Source organism: Serinus canaria, chromosome 1A (assembly GCF_022539315.1).
Source record: "Serinus canaria isolate serCan28SL12 chromosome 1A, serCan2020, whole genome shotgun sequence".
NCBI lineage: Eukaryota > Metazoa > Chordata > Aves > Passeriformes > Fringillidae > Serinus > Serinus canaria.
Genome location: NC_066314.1, coordinates 5,840,139 through 5,867,196, shown reverse-complemented (window position 1 = coordinate 5,867,196; position 27,058 = coordinate 5,840,139). Strand labels below are relative to the sequence as shown.

At 39.8% G+C, this 27,058-nt stretch overlaps 1 protein-coding gene across 2 annotated transcripts in view; it reads left to right on the top strand.

Moving 5' to 3' along the window:
• Positions 1-27,058, top strand: part of USP6NL (USP6 N-terminal like) — a 112,960-nt gene that overhangs the window by 20,817 nt on the left and 65,085 nt on the right. Inside the window, exon 1 of one of the 2 annotated variants that reach the window (XM_018910378.3) lies at positions 25,178-25,483. The exons of the other annotated variant lie outside the window; for it this stretch is intronic. Within the exon in view, the coding sequence (XP_018765923.1) occupies positions 25,426-25,483 (58 nt within the window). The 5' untranslated portion in view covers positions 25,178-25,425. Of the gene's footprint in view, positions 1-25,177; positions 25,484-27,058 lie in introns of those variants that run through there. 2 annotated transcript variants of the gene reach the window in all.

The following is a 27,058-nucleotide window of genomic DNA, read 5'->3' as shown; positions in this document are numbered from 1 at the left end:
GCAAAGTAAGGGACAGTTTGGAACAAAAAGCAATGACTTCCTTTTTGCAGTTGGGAATAGGTACTGAAGTGCTTTGTTTCTTCCTTTAAAATAATTTTTTCATAAAAGTAGGTACAAGTCATGCCTTCTTAGCTCTTTCTTCCTCTGCTCCCCCTTCCCAGCTGTCAATCTTTGTCAGTCCACCATCCTTTCCATGTTCCAGCACTTGAGAATGTTGTAGCAGTGAGATAATAAAGTTCATTTAAAAATCAACTGTAGAATCTGCAAGGTGTATTCTTGCTTTGGAAGGCCAAGTGGATGTTATTACTGAATATTTTATTCAACCTTAATCTCTTTTTTTCTTTCTCCTCCTATCCATAATATGCTAATCAAAAGTTTAGTAGTAGTTTATGTAGTAAACTAGTTTTACTATGTAATAAAAAAGTTTATGTAGTAGTTGTGTTTTGTGCACCATGAACTTAAAGTCAGTTTTTTAGAGAAAATTTGCACTGTAATATAGTTGCAAATAATGATATTCCTTTGGTTTTATATCTTTGACTTGAAATAAGTTGTTTGATTACCCAACAAAATAAAGAACAAACACCTCTTGGTGAGGTAACTGTGGAAAAAAAATTCTTCCAACAGCAATTTTTGAGCACTGGATTATTAAATAACAGACTTTCAGGTAAAACTTACTGCACAACCCTGCATTTTACATCTTACTGAAATGTTCTGAAATTATACCTGTTCTGGAAGGGTCTGCTTGTAGCAATCTTCTCCAAACCTCTCTAGGTATAAAGTCATTGGTCTTAAATGTGGAATTTATCTTCCGGTCCAGGAGTTAGAAATTATTCTTAATATAGAAAAGTTGAGTATTCTGCCTGTAACATTTTGAAGAATGTTTCTTTAAGCTTCCTCTTGGGTGGACACTTGAATGTTTGCAAAGTGGGAGAAGAAATTGGACAGGGAGAAATATTTCACTTGTCTTTGTTTTAACTAACCAAATAGGATAGAACTTTGGGTTGCTCTTCCTTCTGGCAGAGATTAATGGCCAGGCTGTGAATCAGACTGACATAACAGACATAGTTTGTTGTTCCTGTGCTCTCTGTGATTCAAGAGACTGACATGGACATGGATAAATATGCCAGTAAATCTTAAAATCTGAAATGCTTTTGATGAGCAGCTGGAAATGGAAAGAGATGACCTCTCCTCCTCCCCATCTAACACTTAAGCAATGGGAACAGAAGGTCTAAAGGCCAGAGAATGTGGCCTGTGGTTTGTTTTCATGTTATGATTTTCAGAACATGTAGTTGGCTTCCTAAATTGATCTCTGTGTGTGAGGCTTCGCAGTGCTGTGTAGGAATTCAGTTTTCTGAAGTGTTCACAGAGCCTCTTTAGGCCTGACAGTTATTTAAAGTGATCACATAAAATATGATTCCTCAGGTTTTTTTTTTTTGGGGGGGGGGGTTAGCTCTGCTGAGGCTTTGACAAAAGGCACTTCTGAAGGGCCTTTGTACATTTTCCCAATGTTATTAAAAGTGTTGTGGGGCACATACAGCAATCTGCCTAAAATTACCTGACAGAAGTAATGACAATAACTTTACTGAACTAGGTCTCTAGGCCTCTGGTGGTGGGTGAGAGAACGCCTGAAATCCTCCCAGGATTTCCATCGTGCCTCCCGGTGTGGGAGAATTCCTGTCACGTACGAGGGTGTCAGAGGTTTCTGTTCGAGGGAGGAGAAGAGGAGCCCAATGAATGTCTTTAGCAGGAGCTTGCTTGTGCCTGATGGAGTTTTTGCAGCCTGGGTTTAATTTTAGTTCTGTTGGTGGGTCTGACGCTGGCTCTGCGCTGCACCGGAGTCTTTCTTTAAGCATTACGTGAAATTTCATGAACTGAGACTGACTTGAAAAGAGGATGCAGCCTCACTTGTTAGTTACCGAGCCTAGGGAAGCACGCTGCATCTGTCGGCACTCCTTTCAAGGGATTTTTTTCCTTTAGCTACTTTGTAAACGTTTCCTTTAAACTTTATTTAGAGAAATCAGTATGTGTTCTCTGCAGTAAACAATTCTAAAATGTTCTGCAGAAATACATTTAGGACTGCTTGCAGTTTTTTGTCTCCTTGTGCTGAAGTCACTTTAAATCCATCACCCCAGCCTGTAGAGTCGTCAGGCAGAATTCTTGCTGGGAAGGTAGATGAGTTCTTCCTGCAGCAGTTTTGCTTGAGCATACTGAAGACAGCCATGTAATAAGGTGTAGTAATGAAACCTGTTGGAATTTTAGAGGAGCACCTCGTTCCTTTGATCTTGCTAAGGAGCAATGATTCAAGTCCTACAGATTGTAAAGGATCTGGTGTCGCCAGCAAGACGGAGAACAGATGCTGCCAGGAAAGGTAAGAGCAGCTCTGGGATATACTCAGTGTTCTGAGGAACTTGCTGTGAATCAGAAATATTTTGGGAGTTTGGCTGTAGTTAAATTGCATTCTTGATACTTAAAAATGCTCTTTGTTGTGGCATGTACAGCTGCCATAATTTGCCTTGGAACTATATTAAGCCTAATTATTATCGTTTTTGCAACTGCTGCTTTCCCAAAGAGAATCCCAGTGACGTTTCTGATGCTGAAAATTGAGTTTGTCAGCATCTGTAACTGTTACTGTTGTACTAAAGATTTTCCTTTGGATTCTTTTTTGTTTGTTTTTGTGGTAGAAACATTTTTGTTGTCATGTAAGCTCAGGATGTGAAAACAGCAGTCATATTCTGTGTAATCCCATCAAAATAGTTTTTAGAGTCTTAATGCTCTAAATGAGAATAAGAGCAAAACCAGGCTTCTTTATTGCTTATGGAAATGAGAGACTGGAAGTACACAGCTGCAATTCTGGCTAGGTTTTACAATTAGATTATTTCTAGATTACAACTAACTACAAAATCCAAAATGCCTCTTGCAAGTGTATGAAAAACTACTTGAAATATTCAATGATTGTTTGAATTCAATTGATGTTAAATGCTCTTCTTGTTTACTTCAGTGTGTTGAACATTTGTTTTTTCTTCACTAAAGTAGTGGCATCTTTTGTGGTATCTGGCACACATCTAATGAGGAACTGATTAAACACTTCTTTTATCTTTTACATCTTAATTATTTGCAACTGCTAAATATTTGGTTTCTAGAGGAACTAAATAATTTGTAGGGATAACTTAAAAATTTAATTCTTACTAGAATTAATTTGCTAGGACTGGTTTATTTTGTATTGAATAGGTTGTAATAATTTAGGATTTACAGCATCTGCCTGTTACTGTGTCATTTTTCTGTTCTGCCCTTACGTGTAATGTAAGGTAGGCAAGTACCTTTATTTCAAAGCAAATAACATCAGGCTGTTCCAATTGTTACAAGTCAGGTAATGAAACACCTCTGTAAGTAAACAAAAGGAGTGAAGGTAGAACTGGGCTCAGCTGTACCCTCTTATTCTGAAAGAAATAAAGGTAAGCTTCCTAATTATTTCCTTAGATTTTGCAGTGATTGGTTGAACATCCCCCCCAAGAGTTGAATAGTTTCATCCCAGTGAATTACTTGACTTCAGCACTGTTCACTGTTCATTTTTGATTTGTGCTGCTTCCAGAGAAGGATGAAGGGGCAGAAGCTCTACTTGTCTGTTCTGCACGTACCTCACTAGTCAGGCAGGATTTTCATAGAACTACTGTAAGAACTGTTAAAAAGATGTAACACCAAAACCCATAAAAATACTGATTTAAAAGAACACACTCAATGGAATTGGAAGGGAAAGCTTTGAAAAACATGAGGAAATGCTCTTTCTCAGTTCTGAAGCTTTCAGGTTTTTTTTCTGTTTGTTTTACTCCCTTAGTGAAAGACATTAATTTTGGTCATTGTTTGGGTGGTATTCTCAAGCTGCTACTAACTGAGCTAATTAGGTGTTAGCTCCTACAGAATCTGGTGATGCATTTTGATGAGCAATATTAAGATCTTAACATGAAAAAACATTTAAGTATTCTGAAGAAAACATTTACACAAGACGCAAAATGCTGACAGGTTTTGGTGATCGATACAGTAATTTGAGTAGACATTACGTTTTTTTTCTTCATAGTGTGCAACATTAAGCATCTGGTGTACATGAAGGGCTGTATTCTGCAGAAATGACTCATTCTCAGTATTGTTCTCAGTAAACGGAAAAATGGTCTTGTAAAGAAAGAGTTGCTAGGAAGCCTACTGTGAATGTGAGGTGAATCAATTGAGACATGGGGGATGATGTGTGAAGTGTTTACCAAAGTGCTTTCAAATTGGTGTTAGTAAACTGTGAAGATTGTAAATCCCACTCCTCAGGTCCATCCTTCTCTTTCCCCTTAAAAAGTATTTTCATTAGAATATAATTTCTTGGGAGGTAAGTGTTACAAAGGAGCACAGTGTGTTAATTGCATTTTTCGTATGTGGTATCAAGTTAAAAACTTCTTTAAGACTGAAGGTCCTAACCAAGTAACTGTTTTTATAAACAGTACATAAAGTTGAGGGGGGAAAGGATTCTTCTGCCTTCCAATTTTCCCAAGATTTATTTTCAGACTGAGGCTTAGAAGCACAGTTAATAGCCAAGAGAGTGTCTTTTTGCATCCATCATTCAACATGAGTAGCTTGTTATAAGGTCTGCAGTAAGCACAGGTACTGTGGAGATGAAAATTCAATCCCTGCAGAAGAAATTCCTGCAGAATGCCATTTAAAAAAACCCCATTACTAATGCTTCATGAAATGTAGATTTAATGGGGTAGCTGAAGAACCTGACAGAGTTGTGGAGTCTAATTTTGTTTTTTTATGGACCAGTCTGTTTTCATTGTGGCTGTGACCTATGCCACAGGTTAAATTAAATTTACTTTTCTGTATCATAAGAGGTTGATAAATAGGTGGTTTATAAGACTAAATCCCACAAAGAGTCAGGCAGTGTGAGCATGAGTCTCCACCTTGTCTCCCTGTGCAAGACCTGTGGTTCTGGTTTTGTTTTCAGTTTTTGGCTGCTGAGGCTGACATCAGAAAATCCTTCAGTGGGCCTGGGAGTCTTGCTTAGTGAATACATGAAGTGAGCTAAACAGTCAGTTTTGATTTATCATGTCTCACATTTCCATAGTTTTTAAAATCTTGTGCTATTGAAAAATTGAGTAATTCAGTATTTTCAGGGGAAAAAAAAAGTCCTATAATTGTTTTCCATAGTCTTCCAATTGCAGTGAAGCTGAGTGTGTAGAGTTTGTTGTGTGGTTTTTATGGGTTTCATCTTTGGGAAACTCCAGACCCTTACCATGTTCAGATAATATCATATTTGATAGAGGAAAAAATTGCCACTTGTCATTTATTGTCAGAGGAGTAACACTTTATATGCCCTGTAAGTCTGAAGGTGAACATGAAGTTGTAAAGAAATTTAAGAGGTTGCCGTTGTTTAATTTATGAAATCAAAAGTCTGCTTTGAACAAAATGATAAATCATGGCAGTGTAAAATTCTCTTGACAGTGTTCTGATTTGAAGCCAAACATTTTATGAGATCTGAAACCTTTCTGAATTTTAAAAAATAGTTCAAATGTTACTTATCCTAGAGAAATCCATGTAGAGTATAAATCTACAAATTATTTTCTTCTTTTTCATCACGAAAATCTTGGTTGAAATCCAGGTTATATAAAATTACTGAAGAAATACTCATGTTTACTTCTTTCCTCCCTTCCTCCTCTTACAGATGGCTACAGCAGAACTTAATTGGCAACATCACCTTGATGTTAGGATATGAAAAGAGACGTTGTATTAAAACACTTCTAGCAGATGGGACAACTAAACTGAAATCACAGAATTAAAAAGGGATGCAGTATTTCAGTGTGAGAGAGAGAGAAACCTGAGAGAACTTCAGTTTAATACTTTTTTTTTTTTTTTTTTTTTAAGAATGCAAGAGGAAGGCCTATGTTTGGTCACTGCACTGTTTGGGCCTATGAGGTGTGTAAATGTTGGGCCAGCCAAGGATAACTGTATTTGATTTTTACAGCAATAAATTGGGAAGTTACTGCCTGGATTCAGTGCTGACTGTACTGTGGTAGTACCTTGTATTTCACACTCTGACTTGACAAGAAACAAGCAGTGTTTGTTTGGTTTGTTTCTCTGGGCATGGACTAAGTTGATTAGTTGCAAGATGGAGAAAATAAAATCAAGGTCCCACATCAAGTAGTCATGGTGTTTTCTCTTTCCCTTTGGTGATAATAGAGGAAAAGTGTGCTCAAATCAAATGCATTCCATTGAGGCATCTACTAAAATGTGAGAAAGTTTCTTCAAGCCCTTGATTTTTCTGTTTGTTGTAGCATCTTTGCAAGGAAGGCTGAGAGTTTTGCCTCTTATGGGAAGTTCCAGGGTTACCTGAATCTCTTATTTTATTTTTTTTTTGTATAATACTGTTATAATCCATATTGAGTATTTGAACTGATAAATACTGGATTAGAAGTAAAGGCTTCTGTAGACTCATATACCTATCCTTGAATTACTTATTTTTTTAAAGGAGACTGGCCAGAAGAGCCAAGTTAATAAAAATTAATGAGCTCTTCAGTGAGCTGCAAGCAGGCAGTTAATTTTTTTTTTTGTCATTAAATATGAAATTCTGCCCACAGGAGCCAAGATAATATATTGTAGTCTGCAGCTCATCAGTACAGGTACACAGCTTCAATTCACAATTTACTGTGGCAAAGTTTCTAGCAGTGTGACAGAATTTAACTGCATTTCAACACTTCTGACATTATTTTTGCTGAAGTTTCAGCTGTGGTTTCACAAATAATTAATGTTGGCAGAAATGACTCCTCCTGCCTTGCCTCTGCTGCTCACTTGGCCTTTCAATCCCAGTTCAGATTCCCCACAGTGCTTCACCTGTGTTTGTGCAGCCATGCAGTGGTTTGGAGAAGGACACTGGACTTCTCATTCTTGTTGAGCTACTGTAACCTTGATCAGTTTAACTAATCCACCTGCTAATACAGCTAATCCACTGCTGCTGCAGTTCCACAGAGGTGCTTGTGGGCTCCAAGGTGCCAGCAGTGGGATGGGAGTGACTCCATGGGGACATTCTTCAGTGGTGCCACTGGCTGAGGCTAAATGGAAATGCTGGTGGGACTTCTTTTGCTGGAGTGTGAGGAATTCACCTCAGGATGATACAGACACAAGCAAGTAAAAATGTGACAGTTGGGTCACTGCACAGCTGGACACACAATGTGTAACCAGAGTGTTTTTACCTAATATATTCTCTTTCTGTGGCTGCCATTTGCTGTGTCCCACCTTAAATATTAGTAACTTTCACAGGTTACACATACATCGTGGCCTTTCTATTGAATTTCGTATCCTGACATTTTATTGCCTTTCTACTTCATTTGAAATTTTATTCTTTTCCTTTGTGTGATGCCAGCTGCAGTGATTAAGAAAGGTCCTGGTGCTGCTTCACCATATGTAGCTGTTAATGGCTTACTTTAGTGTCTGTGTATTTGGTTATTAGGTAGGTAGCATCATTAAACAAAGTCTGTAGATGTTGTATCTTGGGAATTGGTCTGTGGCATAACAAAATTACTACAGACAGCTAGAATTCATTTAGCTGTGGAGGAACTACAGAGAAAAGAAGCACTCACTACTTGTTCTGTCCTTCTGCAGTAATGTTAATTACCTGAAGTGAGCTAATTTACAAGCAGGTAAGCCCAGCAAAGGCAGCTCATCCCCAGCTTCCTACTGTGACTTGTTATTCTAGTATGTCTTGGGGTTATTTTTGGAAGGTGTGACCCTGAACCTATGCACTGTCAACTGTAATATTCTCAGTAATCCCAAAATATAATTTTAGGGTTCTTATTTGTAGCACGTGGGAAATGTGGGAGCTTAACACAAAATGTTCCTATACAAGTAGGCTTGAACAAGAAGGAAGAGTTGGGAATGGTGCTGTAGTATAATAGGGAAGAGCACAACAGGTTTGCAGTGATGTTTTTCTAGATGGGACAGCAATTCAGTTCTGTGTGCATCAGCCCAGCTGTTTTGGCATTACTGAAGCTGATCTGACTTGCTGTGTGTGGGGATCTGCAAACCCTGTCCTGATTTCACTGCAGCAGGAGGCACCTGGCAGCTGGGTGAAAAGATCAACTGAAAACAAGGTGGATTTGTTGGGTTCCTTGAAAGAAGAGGACAATTAATGATTCATTCAAGTTTTTGATTAACATTTGGGAAGATTAATGAGTAACATGGTTTTGAGCTCAAGCTGGTAGGATGAGTATATTTGGCTTTCTGGTTTCATTGATGGTCCAGCTGAGACAAAGATTCTGTGTTGCCTGAGGCATTTGTCCACTGTGTTTGCAGTAGAGCCAAGATCTCAAGCCTGGATGTCTGAACATGGCCAAAAGCTGTTTGTATCCTGTGCCTTCCTTCTCTACTGGCTCTTGTGCTTCTACCAGTGTGGGAATTTTACAACTAAGACATTTTAGTTTTGGTTTGGAGACTTTGAGAAAAGGCTGAGAAGCTCTGCCAGAAGGATCTAGAAAAACAAGCCTTATCCTCAGTCTTGCATTTTCACAGCTCAGGTGAACATATTTTTCTGATTTTGATTTTGGTGGAATGGCAGCTGTGCATAAGCTGTTTTCAAGCATATAGAACTTTTTTCTTGCTGACTGTCAAAGGGTAATGTTATTTTATATAAGCAAATATATTTCTTTCCTTGAAGAAAAACTTGGGCTGTTGTGATGTGCACACTTCAAGCAATGAGGGATCATCTACTTTGTTTTAATGTGTTAAGTTCTTAAGTTTTCAGTATTTTATCCTCATACTTATGGTATTTATAATTCAGTGTTAAATATGAATGTTTATGTCCACGTTTGTTAATTGGGAAGCTGGTACAGAATTTATTTAAAAAGCTTGAAAAGGTGACAGGTTTTTTTGTTAAATTGCAGTGGGTACGATTAAGCAGTGGTGCAGAGACAAATGCTAATGTGTTTGCTTGTTTGTTTTCAATAACTTAAAATGTGGTGAATATTTCAAAATTACAGGGTCCCAGCTGGACATTTTCTACAACAGGTAATTATAGCAGTTGGGTAGCTTAGACACTGCTTTGGTGTATATTGATATTCACAACTGTCCTGGACATCTTATCTGGCTTCTTCAAAGTATTTTTGTCCTGTTGAACTTCTAGATCTTTTGGTATAGCTTGTAAGGAAAACATCCAGACTTCTCCAATCAGTTTACAAAGCTTTTTTTTTTTTAGTTAATCCTGTCTTACAGCAAATAAAAATATTTTTTTCAGTGGATTAGCTTCCACTATTTCATCCTTCTGGTTGCAAATCCAAGCAGTTTCTTTTAAAAGAAATTATCTGTCAGCATTAGTATTAAGCTATCCATAAAAATGTTAATTTGAACTGAATTTCCAGATCAAACAGAAAATGTAATTAATGTCAGTTAATTAAATTCTTGGTGGAAATGAGAAAATAAGTACACAGATGCCCAAGACTGCTGTTGTCTCCTTGCTAATAAAGCAGCTAACAAAGCATTTTTAGCAGTACCTGGAGGAGGCAAGTCCTTGGTGAAAATAATTTCCTCAAGGAACAGATTCTACTCCCTTCTGCTTCATGTCCCAGGTGACGTAGGTTTTTCCCCCAATGTTATTTTCTCTAGCATTATTACATGTCAACACAAACAAATAAAAGGAAATAGATGTGCAGGCACTTGATTACACACTCTTCTCTCCAGAAGAGCACGACCCCATGTCAGGTGTCACGGTCCCTTAACTCTGCACTCCAAGCCAAGGTATAAATCTTGGGACCTGCCATAAGGGCTCCATGTGTACAAGTGGCCTTTGGAGTAAAATGAGTCTGGGCTGGCTGGCCACAGCTCCCATGAGCAGATTCTGGCCACATGGAGAAGCTCATGGATATTCAGCCTGTGGACTTTGGATATTCTTGTTTGCCCAATACCACTGCTGGATTGAAGGTGTTCTCTGCAGTCACTGGGAGCAGCTTGAGTGCACACTGCACATGGAATTGGTGGTCAGAGCAATAACTCTGCAAAGACACGACTGACCTGTTCCTTTAGTCTCAGAATGTTCTGAAGACCTCAGGGGTTTTGTAGCTCTTAAGCCAGGTATCACCCTCATTCACACAGTTGAAACTGTGCATCCTTGGGGAGTGAAAGTTGTGTGCTGCAGCTGATGCTTTTCCCTCCCTTCCCACTGTGTGTGCTAGTTGGTTTTGTTGTTTGTTGGTGTGTTGGTTTTTTCTTTGTTTAACAGTAATTTTTTGTCTGGCACTGTTGTACTTTCTGAACATTATCACAAGCTGGATGCTCCACTCCTATGGCACATCAGCCACAGGACTGTTAGAGTCTAATGCAGATATAAATGAAATGTAAGTGGAATACTAGGAAAAACCATCTCCTTATTTCCCTGTGGTTTGATTCATAATTGAAAAATAGGTTTCTATTAAAGGATCTAAAAATCAAATGTCTTTTTCTTAGCATTCATGTTATAGTGGTATAAGTGATAGCTGCACCTTCCCTTCCTTGCAGGCATAAGTTATATCTGAACATGGAGTGGACAAATGTAACCTTTCTGCCTATTATTTTTTCCCAAAGAAAATAGCAAAGTCCTGTAAATTTTGTGGGCAAATGAGATCACACAAAACTTTCTGCATTTATTGACTGGAAAATATTTCTGTTCCCTGGAAACCGAAGGGGAAATTGGTTGTTTTGTCTTTTCCTTGTTTTTAGATAAGAGATTTTTCTTGGGAGATGTACTTAATATACCAAGCAAGATTAATATGTAACATTTGGAGAGGAACACTAGTGTGAACAGACAAGTTTCACCATATTGCTATGTGCTAATTTTCCCCCAAAAATATTTTGACTGCTGGGCACTCTTCAAGCCCATTTTTGTCTCCACTTAGTCAGAAGTATCTTACAGAGGTTAAGACTGAGTTTCAGCCTTCTTTTTTAGAAAGAAATCCTTCAAAGTTTTAATTAATAATTTTGGTTTACTGATTCCTGTCACAGTTGAAATGGAAGTGAAGCTTTTGTTGCTAAACCTCATTTCTGAGTGGGAAATAGCAGGAGTCTGAAGGACATGGTTATAATGCAGTTCATAGGTCTCAACTGGAATGTGAGAAGTTGCCTTGATCTGAGACTTCCTTTTGATGATAGAAAAGGAAATACTGTTTGTGCTAATGAAGGTACTTTGGTAACTTGAATATGCTGTGATCTGTCCTAGAGAAATATTTGCTGTTTCATTTAAAGTCACATTGTTTGGATTGGTGGAACAATTCCTCATCACTTTCAAGTTTTGGGTGTTGCTGGGATGTTTCCAGGGCTCCCCAGTGTGCAATCTACTGCTGATTTCAGGCATTGCACTTTGCTGAGTGATGTATAAATGGCTGCACCATTGCTCTGTGTCCTAATTTTTCTCCTTCTATAAAGAAAAAACCTGACTAATCCTTTCCTTTTTCTGATGCCAGCTGTATGTTGAAAAGACTTTTAAAATGTTTTGAAAAATTTCCCCATCTATGCTGCAGCTGCAGCAAGTCTTGAAGCCACCATGTCAAATCACTGGGTAAAAGAAAATGTTGTGTTCACAGACTGTAGTGTGGATCACACATTGCACAAATCAAAGATATGTTTTTGTCAATTCTGTGTCGTGAATTAGTACTCTGGCTAGGTTTTGAAAAACGTGGGATGAATGCTAGTCTGGAGCTTGCCAAATCTATAGATGAAAAAAAAAAATAAGCTACACAGATTCCAATTCCCACTACTATTTAGTTTATAGGCATTGGAATGACCTTCTAATCTGTGCAGTGATAATTGCCTGTTTTACATAATGTGTAAAGCTTTGCAGAGGAGTATTTGTAGTGATGGAACATGTATTAAAAATCATTGTCTGGCAACTAATAAGAATGTAAAGCCATTCTATAAATAGTGCAGATAAGCTCTAAAAGGAGGGAATGAGCAAATATACGTAGACAAATCAAAAGGCAGCTGTGCTGGGCCTGGACTGGGCATTTAACATAGCAGTGGCTCATGAACTGTGTCCGTGCTGGCAGGGAGTGAGGCACTGGAGGCAGAGATGGACAGAGGAAGGCTGGGAGTTCAACATTCCTCTGTATTTCAGCATTTTTTTCCAGGCTAGATCAAACCTTGGGTAGAACATAACTTGGAGGTAGGAGTGCATCTCCCAGATAGTTGAACCTGGAAGGAATCCAGCTTTGCATACTTCCAAGTCTCTTCCCAGCACAAAGTGGAGAGCGGTAAATAGAGATGATCTGGAGCTTTGCTCCAAAGCGCTCTTCCAATTTAGACTAAAATGTTATTTATAGAATTGTGTGGAACATCAGTAGTCTTTTATCCCAGATTTATGATCTTGGCATTGGATAGAATAGCTTAATGAGGTTTTTCTTGGAAATAAATGGAATTTCTGGTAGGCTTGATATTTCAGGGGCAGAGGGGGGATCGAGAGATTATGCACTAAAGCATTGAAGACTGACTTGGATTTTTATATGTTCTGTATTTTGAGAGTAAGTATTAACTTAGTGGTACAGTTTCTGTTTGGCCACTGTACTGGGCTTCCATGGCAAGGTTTTGGTAGCTGGGGCTGCAGAGGTGACCAGTGTGAGAAGAGGCCAGGGTCTGCCCCTGGGTTGGACACAGCCAGACACAGCTTGCTCCAAAACAGGCCCATCCTGGGCCAAAGCTGAGCTCACCAGTGAGGCTGGTGACACCTCTGAGATAAGATAGTTAAGAATTGTGCAGCAGTTGTGAGAGAGGAGAGAGATAAAAATATAGTGGGAATTAACTCTGCAGACCCCAAGGCCAGTGAAGGAGCAGGAGGAGGTGTTTGAGCACCAGAGCAGAGAGTCATTTGCAGCTCTGGAGAAGACCATGGTGAGGCAGCTGTGCCCCTGCAGCCCATGGAGGTCCATGGTGGGAGCAGAGATCCACCTGCAGCCCCTGGAGAGCCCATGCTGAAGCAGAATCCTGGCAGAAACTATGGCCCTGGAGAGGAACCCACACCAGGAACAGGTTTTCTGGCAGGATCAGCAGCTTGTGGGAAAGGCCCCTGCTGGAACAGTTTGTGAAGGACTGTATCCCTTTGGAGGGGCCCCGTGCTGGAGCATGGGAAGAGTGTCAACATTAAGGAGTGGCAAAACCCAAGTGTTATGGGTTGACCTGTACTATTTTTAATTGCCAGTAAATTAATTTTCCCAAGCCAAGTAGGTTTTTCTCATGAGTGTAATTGGTGAGTGACATCCTTGTTTATCTTGATCCATGAGCTTCTTCTTCTTTTCTTTTCTCCCAGTTAAGTAGGAGGAGTGAGAGCAGGTCAGTGGGCATCTGGCAGCCAGCCAGGTCAACCCACTACAGCAACGCTGAGGATGTGGACAAACTTAAACTTTGCAGGCCTCTGTTCCTGTGAGTTCCCTCCAGTCCATGTTCCCTGGAGCTGCCAGTGATGGCAGCATGAGCAAATCCAGCAGCAGGGCTTTTCTGTCATGGGTTGCAGTGCACTCACATGATCCTGTTTACCAGCTCTGCCCAGGCAGTAACTTCCAGCAGAGCGGGAGACAAAGAGCAGTGATGTGGCCAACAAGCACTGTAAATCCAGGAGTGGATGTCTGAATTATGTTTTTCCTTTCTGCTCTCTTAATGTACTCCTAGGTAAAATCTGTCTGTGTTAAAAAAAAAAAAAAAGTTAATAAGCTTTGTAACATTTCCAGCTGCTGGTGTGTAGTAATTGGTTTTGAGACAGTATTAACTGGTATGCCAGTGGAAGTTTTGGAGCAATTTTGGCTGGTAAGTGTTAGAAATTCTAACACCATTGCTACCATTAGGAAATGTCAACAAATTATCCCTTGCATCCTAGCTGTGATATAATTTCATGATATGAGGAGCTTGGAGAAGAGATAATCAAATTAAGACTAATGAGAATGCACTTGAATGTGAGGTGGTTGCAGGTGGACAGGGGGACATAAATTTTGTTTGACATATTTGAATCATTCCTGCTACTGTTGAGTTGCTGTTCAATAGTTTGGTCTGGGCTTTGTTTATTTGACTAAGCTGCCTTGGCAATTTCTGATTCCTTTTTCATTTAAAACATCTTTTCTATGGTATTTTTAAATTTTTTTCCTCTCAAACTATTTTTACCTGCCTTTTATCTGTCATGCAGCTTTCATCAGCTGAGTTCATGGATTTCTGATTAGTGGTAAAACTTCTGTTTCCAATTAAAAACTAAAAAGAAACCAGCGTGGAGCTTCTTATTTGGGGATAATTTATTTTAGTACAAAGACATTAAAAAATGGTTCTAACATGAAAACTATTGCAGCTCTTTTAAAATTTCAATTTTTTTTCCTCCACAGTTAAAAAAACCTGCAGATGAGCTTGTTTCCCAAGCATTCTTTTTTATTCTGAGCCAAATGTGAAAAGTCCTTCAATTAAAATTTGTGCTAAATTCTACAGTCCCATGTGAAAGGCTGTAAATATTTGGTATTCTATTTATATGAGCTAGGAAGCTTGAACTTAAAATGCTAATGGCTGAATGATGTATGAGGAAACTGTCTGATACTGGACCAGTAATGACATACCAGTTTCACTGAGGAATAGTTACCTCTGAGGTATAAGAGGAAGAAATTTGCCTTGCTTGTCCTGAAGTGGCCACCAAGCAGATGTATCTGATGGTCACATCATTAGAGTGGCTTATAAATATGGCAGTTCCCTGTGTCATATCCTTATCCTTAACACTTGGAGTTACCTAAAAGGTGACTATAAAGTTTTAAAAAAGAAGCTAATTTATACCCTGTTTGTATTATTTTTGTGCTGCTAAGTCTCAGTTGTGTGTTTTTCAGTTATTTGCTGTTCATAGACCTGTCACTCTAACTTGTGCCATAGCCTATTCTTCTCCAATTTTTTTCTATTTCTTCTTCATCCTATTAAAAATGTGCAGTTGTTTTGCATCCATATTTTGCCTCCATGAGTTTTCCTTTAGGCTTTTGATTTTTTTCCATTTTTTTCTTTCATATCAGCATTGTTTGTGTAAGCAGAGAGCTACCAAATAGTGCTGATGTAATATACAGGTGTAACGGAGGAAAACAGGTGCAGGGTGGTGGGAAGATTGGTACTCAGATTTGATGGAATGTTGTAATCCATACCCCTTACTGATGGTGACTTCTGCATGCTTTAACTTGACAGCTGATTCTATTCTAGCAGTTTGGTACATCATCCTCTTAAAATGTCATTGCTTAGCTAAAACATCACACTTCCTCCCCCCCTGCTTTCTGTATCCTCTTTTCTTATTGTTTGCATTTGTACTGTCATTAGGTGTGACTTGTTAATCCTCACCACTCTGCTTCTCAAGTCTCAGAAGGTGTTCCATCACCAGGAGCAGTGACACAGGTCACTGCCTCGCTGTGGGCTGTGTCAGGGTGCAGGCTGCAGTGTCCAAGCTGAGCAGCAGCGCTTGGGCTGCACTTCCATCAGCCCAGGAGCTCTGGGTGCTGCAGCCTTCACCTGCATCCACAGCATCAGAATAGATTTGTACCTCTCAAACAGTGGCAGAGCCTCTCTTTGCATTCTCATCAAAGGTTTTTTAATTAGTAAAGCCTGATTAGCTGAATTTCAAATCCATGTATTTGTCTTGTGCCTTTGCTTAAAATCCTGTCTATCTGAGAAAAAGTGGCTGAGCCTTTGTTGGAGCTGGTGATTCAGTGAAACACCACCTGGGCTCAGTAGCACCTATGGCTAGGTGAAGAAGAATAATGGCTGTTTGTGATACTGTTTTAATTGAGAGAGAATTTCCCCAGGGTGTGCAGCTGACTCATTTTTCAGAGAAACCTGTCATCAGTGTGTCTGAGGTGGACTGACTATTACCCTGGGATTAAGCAGCCTCTTGTACCTCAGGTACAAAAGTACTCTCTGATGCTTTTGTTTTTCTACATTTATAGCACATGTTATCACAATAATGTGAACCACTGGTTCCTGTTGTCAGTGCTTAGGTTTGGTGTGCTCCTCCAAAACAGTGGGTGGTGGCAAATAGAGTATATGTGAGTAATTTAATAGTGTTTAATAGTTACACCCCTGGATTTTTCTCTGCCAAGGAATAAAGTGAGCTAGAGAAGGAGAAAGTGTAGAAATTCTGCTCACTATTTAAGTAGAGTAAGGTTTATACTGATGACTAATGCACCCTAAAAGCTGTTGTCTTTAGTGTGGATTATAGTAAAACAAATGGAAGTCAAAAATTATATTTCTTCTTTTTCCCCAGCCTTAAGAGAGATTGAGTTGTTTGTAAATTCTTTCAAGAACTTGCTGTCATAACAAGAAGTTTGTTGTTAAATTGAAAAGTTTCAGAAGACTCTAAAAACAGGAGAAATATTTGGTAGTTTTCATTCACTTTCAGACTTGTGTGACAGATGACAGCTGTACATCTGCTGAAGAGGGAAGAGTTGATGAAAGGCTCTTGGACTTTCATCCAGTTTGAAGCCCTTGGAGTGAGAGTTCCTAATCCTTCCAAAATGTTGTAACTGAAGGAATGTTGTTAAGTTCATTCTCTTCCTTTCCTATCCTATTGTTAGACCTTTCAGGAATATGTGTACAAAGATGGTTTTGGTTTGCTGCATTACAGTTCCTTGCTTCAAGAACCGGCTTGGGCTTTGGTTGTAGTAACATCAGAAATGCAAAGCTGTCATTTTAACATGTACTGAAGAAATGTTTTCAGTTCTAAGAGGGAACCACAATTCATAACCAAAATAAGTTTTTTGCTTGCAAGTGATTTTGGGTTTAACTTCACTGATGAATTTGTAGAATTTCCATGTGAGGTCAATAGATTTCAAAATGAGTGTTGCCCCTCCCTCATGGGAAGGGCAACATGACTACTCATGACTACTCTGTCTACCTTTCCAAGTCAAAAAGAAAGGATTTAAAGCCATATAGGCTCACATAGAGCCGTGACCTCTAAAGTTTTCTCTCTGCAGCTGGTTTTAGTTAGAGCTCGAAGCTGTTGTCTTGGAGTTTGGTTGTTTGATTCATGCCTGGGTAACCAGTCAGCCCTGTTGCTCCTGGTCCATCTGAGCTGCACAAATGAGACCTTGAACCCTCCCCGAAGTGCTGAATGTCTTAATTGCATGTCTAGAGGCACAGCAGACAGTGGGTGGATGTGTGTTTAAATCCCAGCTGGTGCTGTTCCTCCTTCTCTCTGGTGGAGAGAGCAGCTCATGTCTGCCCTAGGGGAGGGTTCTGCAGTGGGTCTGCTTTTCCCAGGGAACAGGATCCTGTTTGCCAGGTGCAGCTCCACAGGCTCAACCAAGTCATGACTCTTCCTGTGGCTTTTGATTCTGTGGTGGATATGGAATTCACAGAGCTTGAGAGGGATCTGTTTGGAATGAAATAGGTTATATGGGCTAGACTGGAATCCACGAAAGACTTTATTTGTTTATTGTCCTAGAGCTAATGCTGGTAAATTGGAATAGGGATTTCCAAAGTACTGCATCAGTGTTTGTGTTAGATGAAGTAGACTTTCTCAGTTCAGTGAGTTTAAAACTGCCTTCTTAAAATTTCAGGTAATTTTCTGCTGAGATATGAGAATCTGTGACAAATAGATTTTTCTGGGTTATGGGTGGTTTTCTTTGGCTTGGCTTTTTTCTTTAACACAGTGTAGTGGTTTTAAAGCAGATCATCATTACTAGGTTCACTGCATTATTGACTTCAGCATAAACAAATGGATTTTTTTCTTGATGGCTCTGTATAAGGCTTAGACTAGAATTAACATCATGTTTGTTTTGCAGTAGGAACTTGTTAAGGTGTTCACAGCATGTGTTTGTAGTTTATTTTGCATCAGTACTGAAATAAAAGTACTGATTTTAGGAGAAGTAGCATTGAAAACTTCATGGTGGATTTCTGTTACTGAAGTACCTCAGTGCTTATCTTGTTCTAAGCCAATAAAAAGAAAGTGTTACTGATATGCCTGCCTGTTAATGCACTGATTATTAAAGTTATTGTTTCTGTGCAGCAACAGTATAAATTAATAATTATCATCTTACATCAACACTGGATATTTGTAAAACGTTTTCAGACTATCCAAGGAATGAGCCAAATGCTGCCTCTTGCTGTTATGTCTTACTTGAAGGAGATTTATAACCTCTTTAGAAAATTCTATTCTGACTCTGTATTGTCTTTTAAAATCTGAGATTCAAACAAATGCCTTTTCATTTTCATTTTGTGGTCTTTTTCTACTACAGCTTTGTGCCTGCCTCTCAGTGGTGCTGACATTTCAGTGTTGTCTGTAATTAACTGGAGTCAAAGGTTGGGGAAAAAGACCAAGACCTTTTTTTTGGCACACTCTCCTAAGTTTTAGGGATACATTACATCTGAAATCTAATTTGGTGCTTCCTCTAGCAAAAAAAGATAAAGGTGATGGATCTAATGTAGGCAGAAGGTTTTTCTTACTGGTAAAGTGTTCTGTAGATACACAGCCAGAAAGTTTGTGATCTTTTTTCTTCACCATTCTCCTCACCTTTGTGATGTTTTATCCAACTCTGAAGTTGTTCTGTATTGACCAAGATTTTAACTGATGCAAACTAGGTGGAGGCAAACAAATTCATACTGGTATTGCTAATTAGCAGTATGAATGCAACCTGATTGTGATTTGGTGGGTATGGCACTGGGATTTATTGCAGCTGCTCTGCTGGGTTTTCCCTCAGCTGGGGGGCTGGGACCAGGCACACAGGACAGCCTTGGAGGCCCTAATTCCTGTTTTGCATGGGAAATGCCATGGCTATTTACTTTGTTTTGTTTACCAGTCCTCAGTCAGTGAAACTGAAAACAACAGAACCTTCTTGTCTACCACTAACTTCCTTTTCTCATGGCAAAGATGAAGAAACTTCCCCCATTTCTGCTGCCATTTGACAAATTTGTTAACCTTTCATCTGGCTGTCTCTTACTCCTCCAGCCTTTCCTATAACCACTTTATAAACAAAAAAAAAAACATGGATCTATTGCTGCCTGACACTTAAAATGATTTTAAATGTTCAGAGGGGATTCCAGCATTTTTTCTCCTCTCTTATATGTCATTTTATTTTTTAAGTTAATGACAGATATTGTAAGCAGCCAGTTATTCAGCTCCATGCTGTGTAGACATGACTGATACAGGAGGGCAGGTAACTAAATTTGCCTTGATGTCTTCCTGTGGACTTACTCAAGCTTATCACAGAGCCACCAAGAGAAGGTTTAGTGTCATTTGAGCTTCTTGGTGCCATTCAGACTTTTCAGAGGATTCCCTTAGAGGATCCTGTTAGTACTTAAGCTATTATTACTGCAGTTAGAATGTTTATCTGCTCTAAGATTAATAGCTCAGAGACAGAGTAATTGAAGAAAGCTGTTCAGCTATGGTGAACTGAGCTCTACTGTGTAACTCTGTATTTATTTTTTTTGGTGAAATTCTCTAAGTATGTTAGGATTATACTTAAAGTTGAGCAGCAGGGCCTTGCAGCTCCTCTCACTGTTACTTTGCTTTTTGGTGGTTCCTTCAGTGTATCCCAATGGTAGATGGAGGGATGCCTGAGTGTGGATCACAGCAGTGTGTCTAGCAGCCTTTACTAGCTGGTGTAACTCGTGTAATGTGCTGTTGCTGGATGTCTTGGTTTGAAAAGACAGGTGTTTGTTAAGGAAGGCAGGAGCCTTCCTTGAAATGGAAAATGACAGAATTAGAATATGACCTGACACCCTGTGGGTCAGGTTTTGGTAGCAGTCCCATTCAATGGTAGCTGCAGCCCCCCTGCAATGCCAGCTGTGTCTCTGTTGGAGCAGTGATCCTGTAGAAGGGTGGAGTGTCCCTCTGAAGGTGCAGGGGTGTTTTAGGTGGACCGGTCTTCCTCTGGGAATCTAGTGGAGAAGAAAGCTGCTCCCCTGGGAATCCAGTGGGCAAAGGCTGCTTCTCTGTTCCAAATGTCAGATTCTATTCAAGTAGGAATGCTTGGCTCCTCCCCCTGGGCAGAGCATCTCCCAGTGGGATGCTGTAATTTTATCAGTCATGCAGGGACACTCAATGGCCCATGAACAGAAGATATTTCCCAGGGGGAGGATTGGATGTGGGAGAGATAAAGAAAACTGCCCAATTAACAGGATAACTGCCCCACCTCTAACAGACTGCAAATAGAATACACACATCTTACAACCCAGGACACTGGAATAAAGCAAGAAATGGTTTTTCATCCTGCCACAACTTTCACAATTTAAGATTTTATTTTTCTGTTGTGTATTAGGCTGAAACTGAATTTAAAGTTTGAAAATGAATGCCAAGTTCTCCCCATGCAGAGGCTGTGTCCACACAGGCAGAGCAGCAGCTCAGCACCTGGGAGGCTCAAGTGCAGGTGTGACCAGAGGCTGCAGGGAGGTTTTCTCACTTTTGGGCAAGAACTTGTCCCTATGTGCTTCACATTGTCTCTTCCAGGAGAAGGCAGAAAAGTCAAAGGCTGGTAGGACGTGTGCAGCTGGGGAGTGAAATCTGGTGATTCAGGATCTGCTCATCTGGTGCTTGTTTGTGAACACTTCCTTTTCCAAAGTTTCATGTGGGGCCAGCAAGGTTTGGGCAGCGCCTGTTCAGCTGAGCAGCAGCTCAGTGCTAGCCCTGGGGCTGTGGGCAGGTCTGGGCAGCTGCTGCTGCATCCCCATGGGGCTGTTCAGGTTCTACTCCTGCCACCTTCAGTCAGAGCTGGTGTTTTTCTGAGCTGGCTTGCAGCTCTTTGGTCTTGCTAAGTGGCAGAATAGCATGTATTACAAAAACAAACCCTCCTTTTCTTCCTGTTGTAATCAGTTAAATTGGCTGTGTAATTAAATGATGAGCTGGACTGTGGGTATGTCAGTGTGTTCACAGCTTGTCTGTGTAGAACAATTTTCTTTATTTGAGCCAGCATAAAATGATACCACTATCAGTGAAATTTTGTAACTAGAAACCTGTTGTAGTTTCTCTAGCCCTACAGAAGAAATAAACCAGCTTCCTCAAAAATTAAGAATCGCCCTCTTTTAAAAAACTTCATCCAGAGTCTGTATGAGTGTTGTCTTGGTGATGTTTTAAACTGGGAATAGACTTCATATCATTAACGCTGAATTTAAAAATATAATTATTGTTTGTTTCATTAATTTTGACTAATGCAGAGAGAAAAATGATTAATCAGGAGACTTAACATAAATAGTGCAGTGTGGCAACTGACTACTTAAATATAACTCTGTTAACGTGGGAAGCATAGCTCTTGTTATGAAATGTTCTACTTTGTGTCAGAATTGAAAATATTAGTACCATTTTACTCTTTAAATTGATGTGGCAAATCTTAATGCTGTGAAAACATTCATATTCTACCACTAATTATGATGTTCAAAGCAGGAAATCTGAAATTATGTTGGAAATAATGTCAGCATTTCGGAGAATTTTTTAATGTTATTTTGATTTGTGTTGCTGGGAAAAAAAAAGATTTTATATGTCATCCTGATATATGGCATTGGGAAAGCTAAGAAGAAATTTATTGCAGAGAACTGCTATGTTCAGTCTTGCTGAAAGATGATTTTGCTTGTGTGTTTAGTAGCCTGTCTTGGTTAAAAGAAGTATGAGCAGCGTCAGTGTACAGAAGGGATATTTTAGTTCTAAGAAGCCTCTGGGAACTGCAGGCATAATATACTTTAAAAGTACAAGGAATTTTAAAAAAAAGGCATTTTCACCTAAATTTGCTTATAAAATCATAACCAGTACCTGAAAAGCCACTGGCATAAAAGGATGCCTCGACTTCTATTAGGGTAAAATTCCTGAAATATTTCTGCTTTTCATCTGTCAGTACTGCTTCTGAGGTCAAGTGTCTGATCTTCCCATATAATGCAGCAGATGATTTGCAGCATATTTTATTAAGACGTAATTGTAAAGGCTAGGGCTAGTGCTGGGAAAGGTCATGGATTTCAGGGGGAGTGTGGGAGTAATACTCATGATGAAACAGATTCTGTGTTACAGTGAGGTCAGTTCTAGCCACAGCAGGAGTCTAAGAAATGTAATCTTTTGATGGAAGAGCATAAAATGATTTGCAGTAGTAAAAAACCTCCTGTGTTTTTCCATGGTGGCTGTATCTCAGTTGTTCCATGGCTGCTGGCTTAGAACGTGTGTCACACACAGGGCTCGCTATGTCCCCTGGAATTGCAGATCTGCCCCCACGGCCACTGCAGCAGCTGCTGGGAGGGCTGAGCTCAGCTGTGTTTGCATCTCCTGACAGACAAACCTGTAGGTGACTGACCACTTCTTTGTGGTGACAATGCTGCTCTTTCATGGCACTGAGGAAAGAGAAAAAATGTGATGAAAAGGCTAGATACCAACTACACCCCTGGGAAGAGAAGAACAAAGAATGACTTAAGCTAAGACATAAGACATTAGCTAGTTGTGGCACAAGTCAGACCAGTCTTTGCATACTGGCAAGCCCCAAATTATACCCAGCCTGAATTTTTACATTGAAGTCTATTAAGAGCTGACATAAATGTTTCAGGTTGTGTTGACAGAGGTTTGGGTAGGAGGGTGGGTTGTTCATTGGTTTTATCCTCTTTTTCTTTCAAGAAAGGAGCATTGTTCAAAATTGGGTTTACTCTTTTCAGGATGGCTTGTTGAAAATTGGCAATTATGGTTTCTCCTGGCTTTCCAACTGATTATGTTAACCTTCAGCAAATTAATTATCTTCTGGCTCAGGACTGCATACAACACTTTGTGAAATGGAATTACAGTAGAACCCTGCCAGATCTTGTCACTCCACTTTGTAACCCTTGTGGGAACTTTCATAAAGCTCAGTAGTGTGGTGATGACATGAGCATTTCAACTGCAGCTTCCAGCTGGTTGGGTGTAGGTATTGCTGATGGAGTGATCTAATTTTAAGGTGTAATTATTTACATGAAGCACACAGAAAAACAAATTGCAGATTAGGACTAATTAAATGGCCAAGTTATATTTTATTAGAGTCTCTTCTTTTTCTGTTTTATTTCTCTTTTATTCTGAGTTTTGTACTTTCATTGCTCCATTAACTAGAAATATTAATAGGCTATGTTATTAAAAATAAAATGATAGGCATATTGCAGTAATTGATTAATATTGGTGGCGTTTCTGTAAGCCCTTTAGTCCGTTGTTGCTTAAAAGCAAGATAGAGTATTAGATTTAAATTCTATGCAATACATAGACACCTAAATTCTCATTTCATGTTTTAACATAGGCTTCCTCTGTGGAATATCTCTTTGCAGAGCTGCCTTGATTTCCCTGCTCTTGCTTTGACGCCTTTGGACATCACTTTTTTCACAATCACAAAATTGATTTGAGAGAGTTTTTAGTAGCAGTTAATTCTACTAATTTCCAAAGTGACCATTTTCCATTGGTGAATGTGCAGTGTCTCATAGGGGATGTTGCAAAACTGCAAGAGTTCTACCATAGTGAAACTTGATTTTTCATTGACATGAGTTCAGTCATGTTTCTTCAGGGAAGTTAAATCTTTACTTTCATATTTTTCACTCATTACTCCTCATGCTGTAAAACTAGAATAGTGTCTACTCTGAATGCTGATTATTAAGAGAGGGTGCATGTGTTTTGCTGTTGCAATGGGCTTTTTTTAGCGCAGAGCATAATGAAATATATTGATTTTCCAAAGAGTTTTAATGTCTCTTTTAGCTTTTTTCTTTTATTTGGAATAAAGAGAAATTTCTGTTCAGCCAAAATGTTACCTTTTCTATAAGTCCGTTGAAAAACACCCACAAAATCAGAAATGCTGAACTTGAGAGACTTAAGAGAAGTATCACTATAGATATCTCTAGTATAGCTATAGTATGTATATATATATGTGTGTGTGTGTGTGTGTGTGAGTAATATGGCTTATTGCTGTTAAAAAGCAAATTGTTTTCAAGTGGTGAAGGGGTGAGAGAGTTAACCTGAGACAAATGCTTGTGTTCATTGTGTGTGAGTTCTTGTCATCCTCACCACAAATATGCTCACAGATAAGGAAACAGAAAGTAGGTGGTTTCATTTCAGTAGTTCTGTTATGAGCAAAGTGAAAGATTATTTCTGTGTGGCAAGAGGATTGCTGTTGTGTGTGTCAGCAGTAAGAAAATGCTGCTTTTGAGGGAAATGTCCTGGTAGTGGACATGGCACTGGCTTAGTCTAAACTCATACTGATTCCAGAGACTGAACTATTGACACCTGGGCTTGGGTGGGATCCAGGAGCAGTAATCAGTGCTAAAGACAAAGGAGCTGCTGCTCATTTCCAGGCTCGGTGCTCTGCCACATGATATGGGGAGGAAGGTTAAAACAATTGAAGGAACTGTTCTTTTTTCATTCTCTGGGGAAAAAAGAATAGTCTAACACACTTGATCAGATCTCCTGTTCCTGGCATTTTAACACTTCTCTGAGTGCAAGAAAGCCACAAAAGGGTTGAGGCTGGAAGAGACCTCTGAAAGTCATCTGGTACAACCCTGTGCTCAAGCAGGGCTGTGCAGAGCTGGTTGTCCAGGGCATCTCATGAACATCTCCAAGGATGGGGAGAGATTCCACAGCTTCCCTGGGTAACCTGTGCCAGTGCCACTGATCATCTTTCAGCTGGCTGCACAAAGTGTCTGGTAGTGTGTGTGTCCTGAGTTGCTTAGGTTAGGATATGGAATTGGCTGGTTCCTGGCTGCAGGCATCACATAGCAGCAGAATGGCAGCTTGAGAGAGCACGTGTGGGGGCTAAAATCTGTGCAGGAGAATGGCTTTATGTGTTTGGCCTGGGATATTTGGTACAGAAATCTGTTTTTCAGGTTTTACTCCTGAACTTTTGTACTTTTATCAACAAAAATGTTGTTGTCAACTTCTGACGTCCTAGGTGTTTCAAGTTCCCAAGATATCTTGAAGAGTAAAGGAATTTTAATCAGAAAATATGTCAAATCTCCATCCTTTAAGTAGGGAATGCCAGTTACAGAAATCTAAACTGTATTTTTTAGAGTTACCTAATTTTGTGGTTTCTTAGGTAATAAGCCAGGAAAAGGGTACTTCAAGCCCCATTTCAAGTAAGTCCTTTCAGTCAAATGCTTTTCCTGCAGCACTTGGAAAACACCAGTAAGAATTCTTGCCCAAGAGTAGAACAGTGATGTGTTACAGGAGCCCTGGCCTCTGAGGCTGTTTGTTCAAATCCTTTTGTTTATTATGAGCTGGAATGCAGGGCTGTGGGCTGGGCTGGAGAACACCAGCGTGGTGCCTTCGTGACACTTGGCATTAACAAATGGCATCTTTGTTCCAGCCTCTGCAGCTCCTGGAGCTGGAGAGGGGCTGTGTCTGGAAAAAGGAGCACGTGTCAAGTGGCTCAGTTGTGTGGAGCAAATGCAGCAAGTGGAGGAGAGGAGAACTTTCCCCCCCGGTCTTTTTTGATAAACTGATTTAGAATATGGTCTAGAAGCAAACAGATTTACTTCATGAAGACTAAAACAGAGCTCTACAAGGACTGGGAAGAAAATGACAGTCTAAAGACTGGTAAGGTGTTGTGTAAAATTTTATATACTGGTCTTTAATTGTTTACATTGTGCTGTTATTATCTCTCATTTTAAATTAGTGGTAACTGAGCTTTAAATAATAATATTTAAGGAATATAATTATGTTTAATGGTGGAAGAAATGTAGCTCAGTTAACGTCTGGAAATACATATTTCAGAGAGTTTTGCTATGCAGAAGGGATTGTTTTTCTAACTAACCAGTTCATTTTGTGTTAAAAGTTCTTTTCTTTTTTAGAAGTTCTCTTTGCATGAGGAGAAAGTATAATAAATGATGCTTAATCCCTTTTGTTCAGAGCAGCTTTGGTGTTGATGTGCAGGTATTTACCAAGATTCTTCCTTTTGAACATGGTGTACCCACAGCAAAATACTATTAAGTGTACGTCATGGCTTTTATTTCGTTGTTTATGGGACTGAACTGGAAGGAAAATAAACAGCCTGAGTATTTAAGGGACTTACTGCTATGACCAGAGAGTTTGTTTATTGCTCTGATGTGTGCTTTGAATGTGTAGATGCATAGCAGCTGGTGGTGGTGCCTGCAGACAGGAATTTGTGCCACTGCAGCTCTTTGAGCAGTGGGATGTGCAATGTGCAAACAGGCAAGAATTTTAGTAAAGTAATGGGAAACAAATTAACATTTCCAATTCTTTTGGGGTTTTCAGAGTGCTCTGCAGTTGATGAGACAATGATGGTTGGTTAAAGAACAAAAAAGGAAGAAATAACTTTTCAGAATTTGGGACAAGGTTACACAGGATGCTCTTGGTATATTGATGCCCCACAGGCATCACTTCTGAGGGTGCTGGTCCACAGTGGGTGAGCCTGAGGCAGTGTGTGGCCAGGAAGGCCAGTGGCATCCTGGCCTGTACCAGCAATGGTGTGGCCAACAGAACCAGGACTGTGATTGTCCCCCTGTACTCAGCACTGATGAGGCCACACCTCGAATCCTGGGGTCAGCTTTGGCCCCCTTGTGACAAGAAGGACATTGAGGGGCTGGTGCATGTCTGGAGAAGGGGATGGAGCTTTGATAGGGTCTGGAGCACAGGTCCTGTGCAGAGTGACTGAGGGAGCTGGGGGTGTTTATCCTGGAGAAAATGAGACTCAAGGGGGAAACTTTTGGCTCTCTACAACTCCCTACCAGGAGGGTGTAGCCAGGGGGGTATCAGAAAGCAAGGCAACCCCAGCGAGGGGGAGAAAGACGAGGAGGACTCCATAATATCAGAAGGCTAATTAATTACTTTATTACACTATATTATTCTACATTATATTACACTGTATTACATTACATCTAAACTGAATCTGCCAAGCACTCCACTGCACTGAATCTCGTGACTGCCAGCTGACAGTCCTGACACACACACACACACACACACACACACACACACACACACACACACGCTTGGCCCTGATAGGCCAAGGAAACAAAACACCATCACTGTGGGTAAACAATCTCCATATTGCATCCTACCTACTTTAGCACAACACAGGAGCAGCAAATGAGATAAGAATTGTTTTGATCATGCTTTTCTCTGCTTCTCTCAGCTTCAGAGAATGTGAATCCA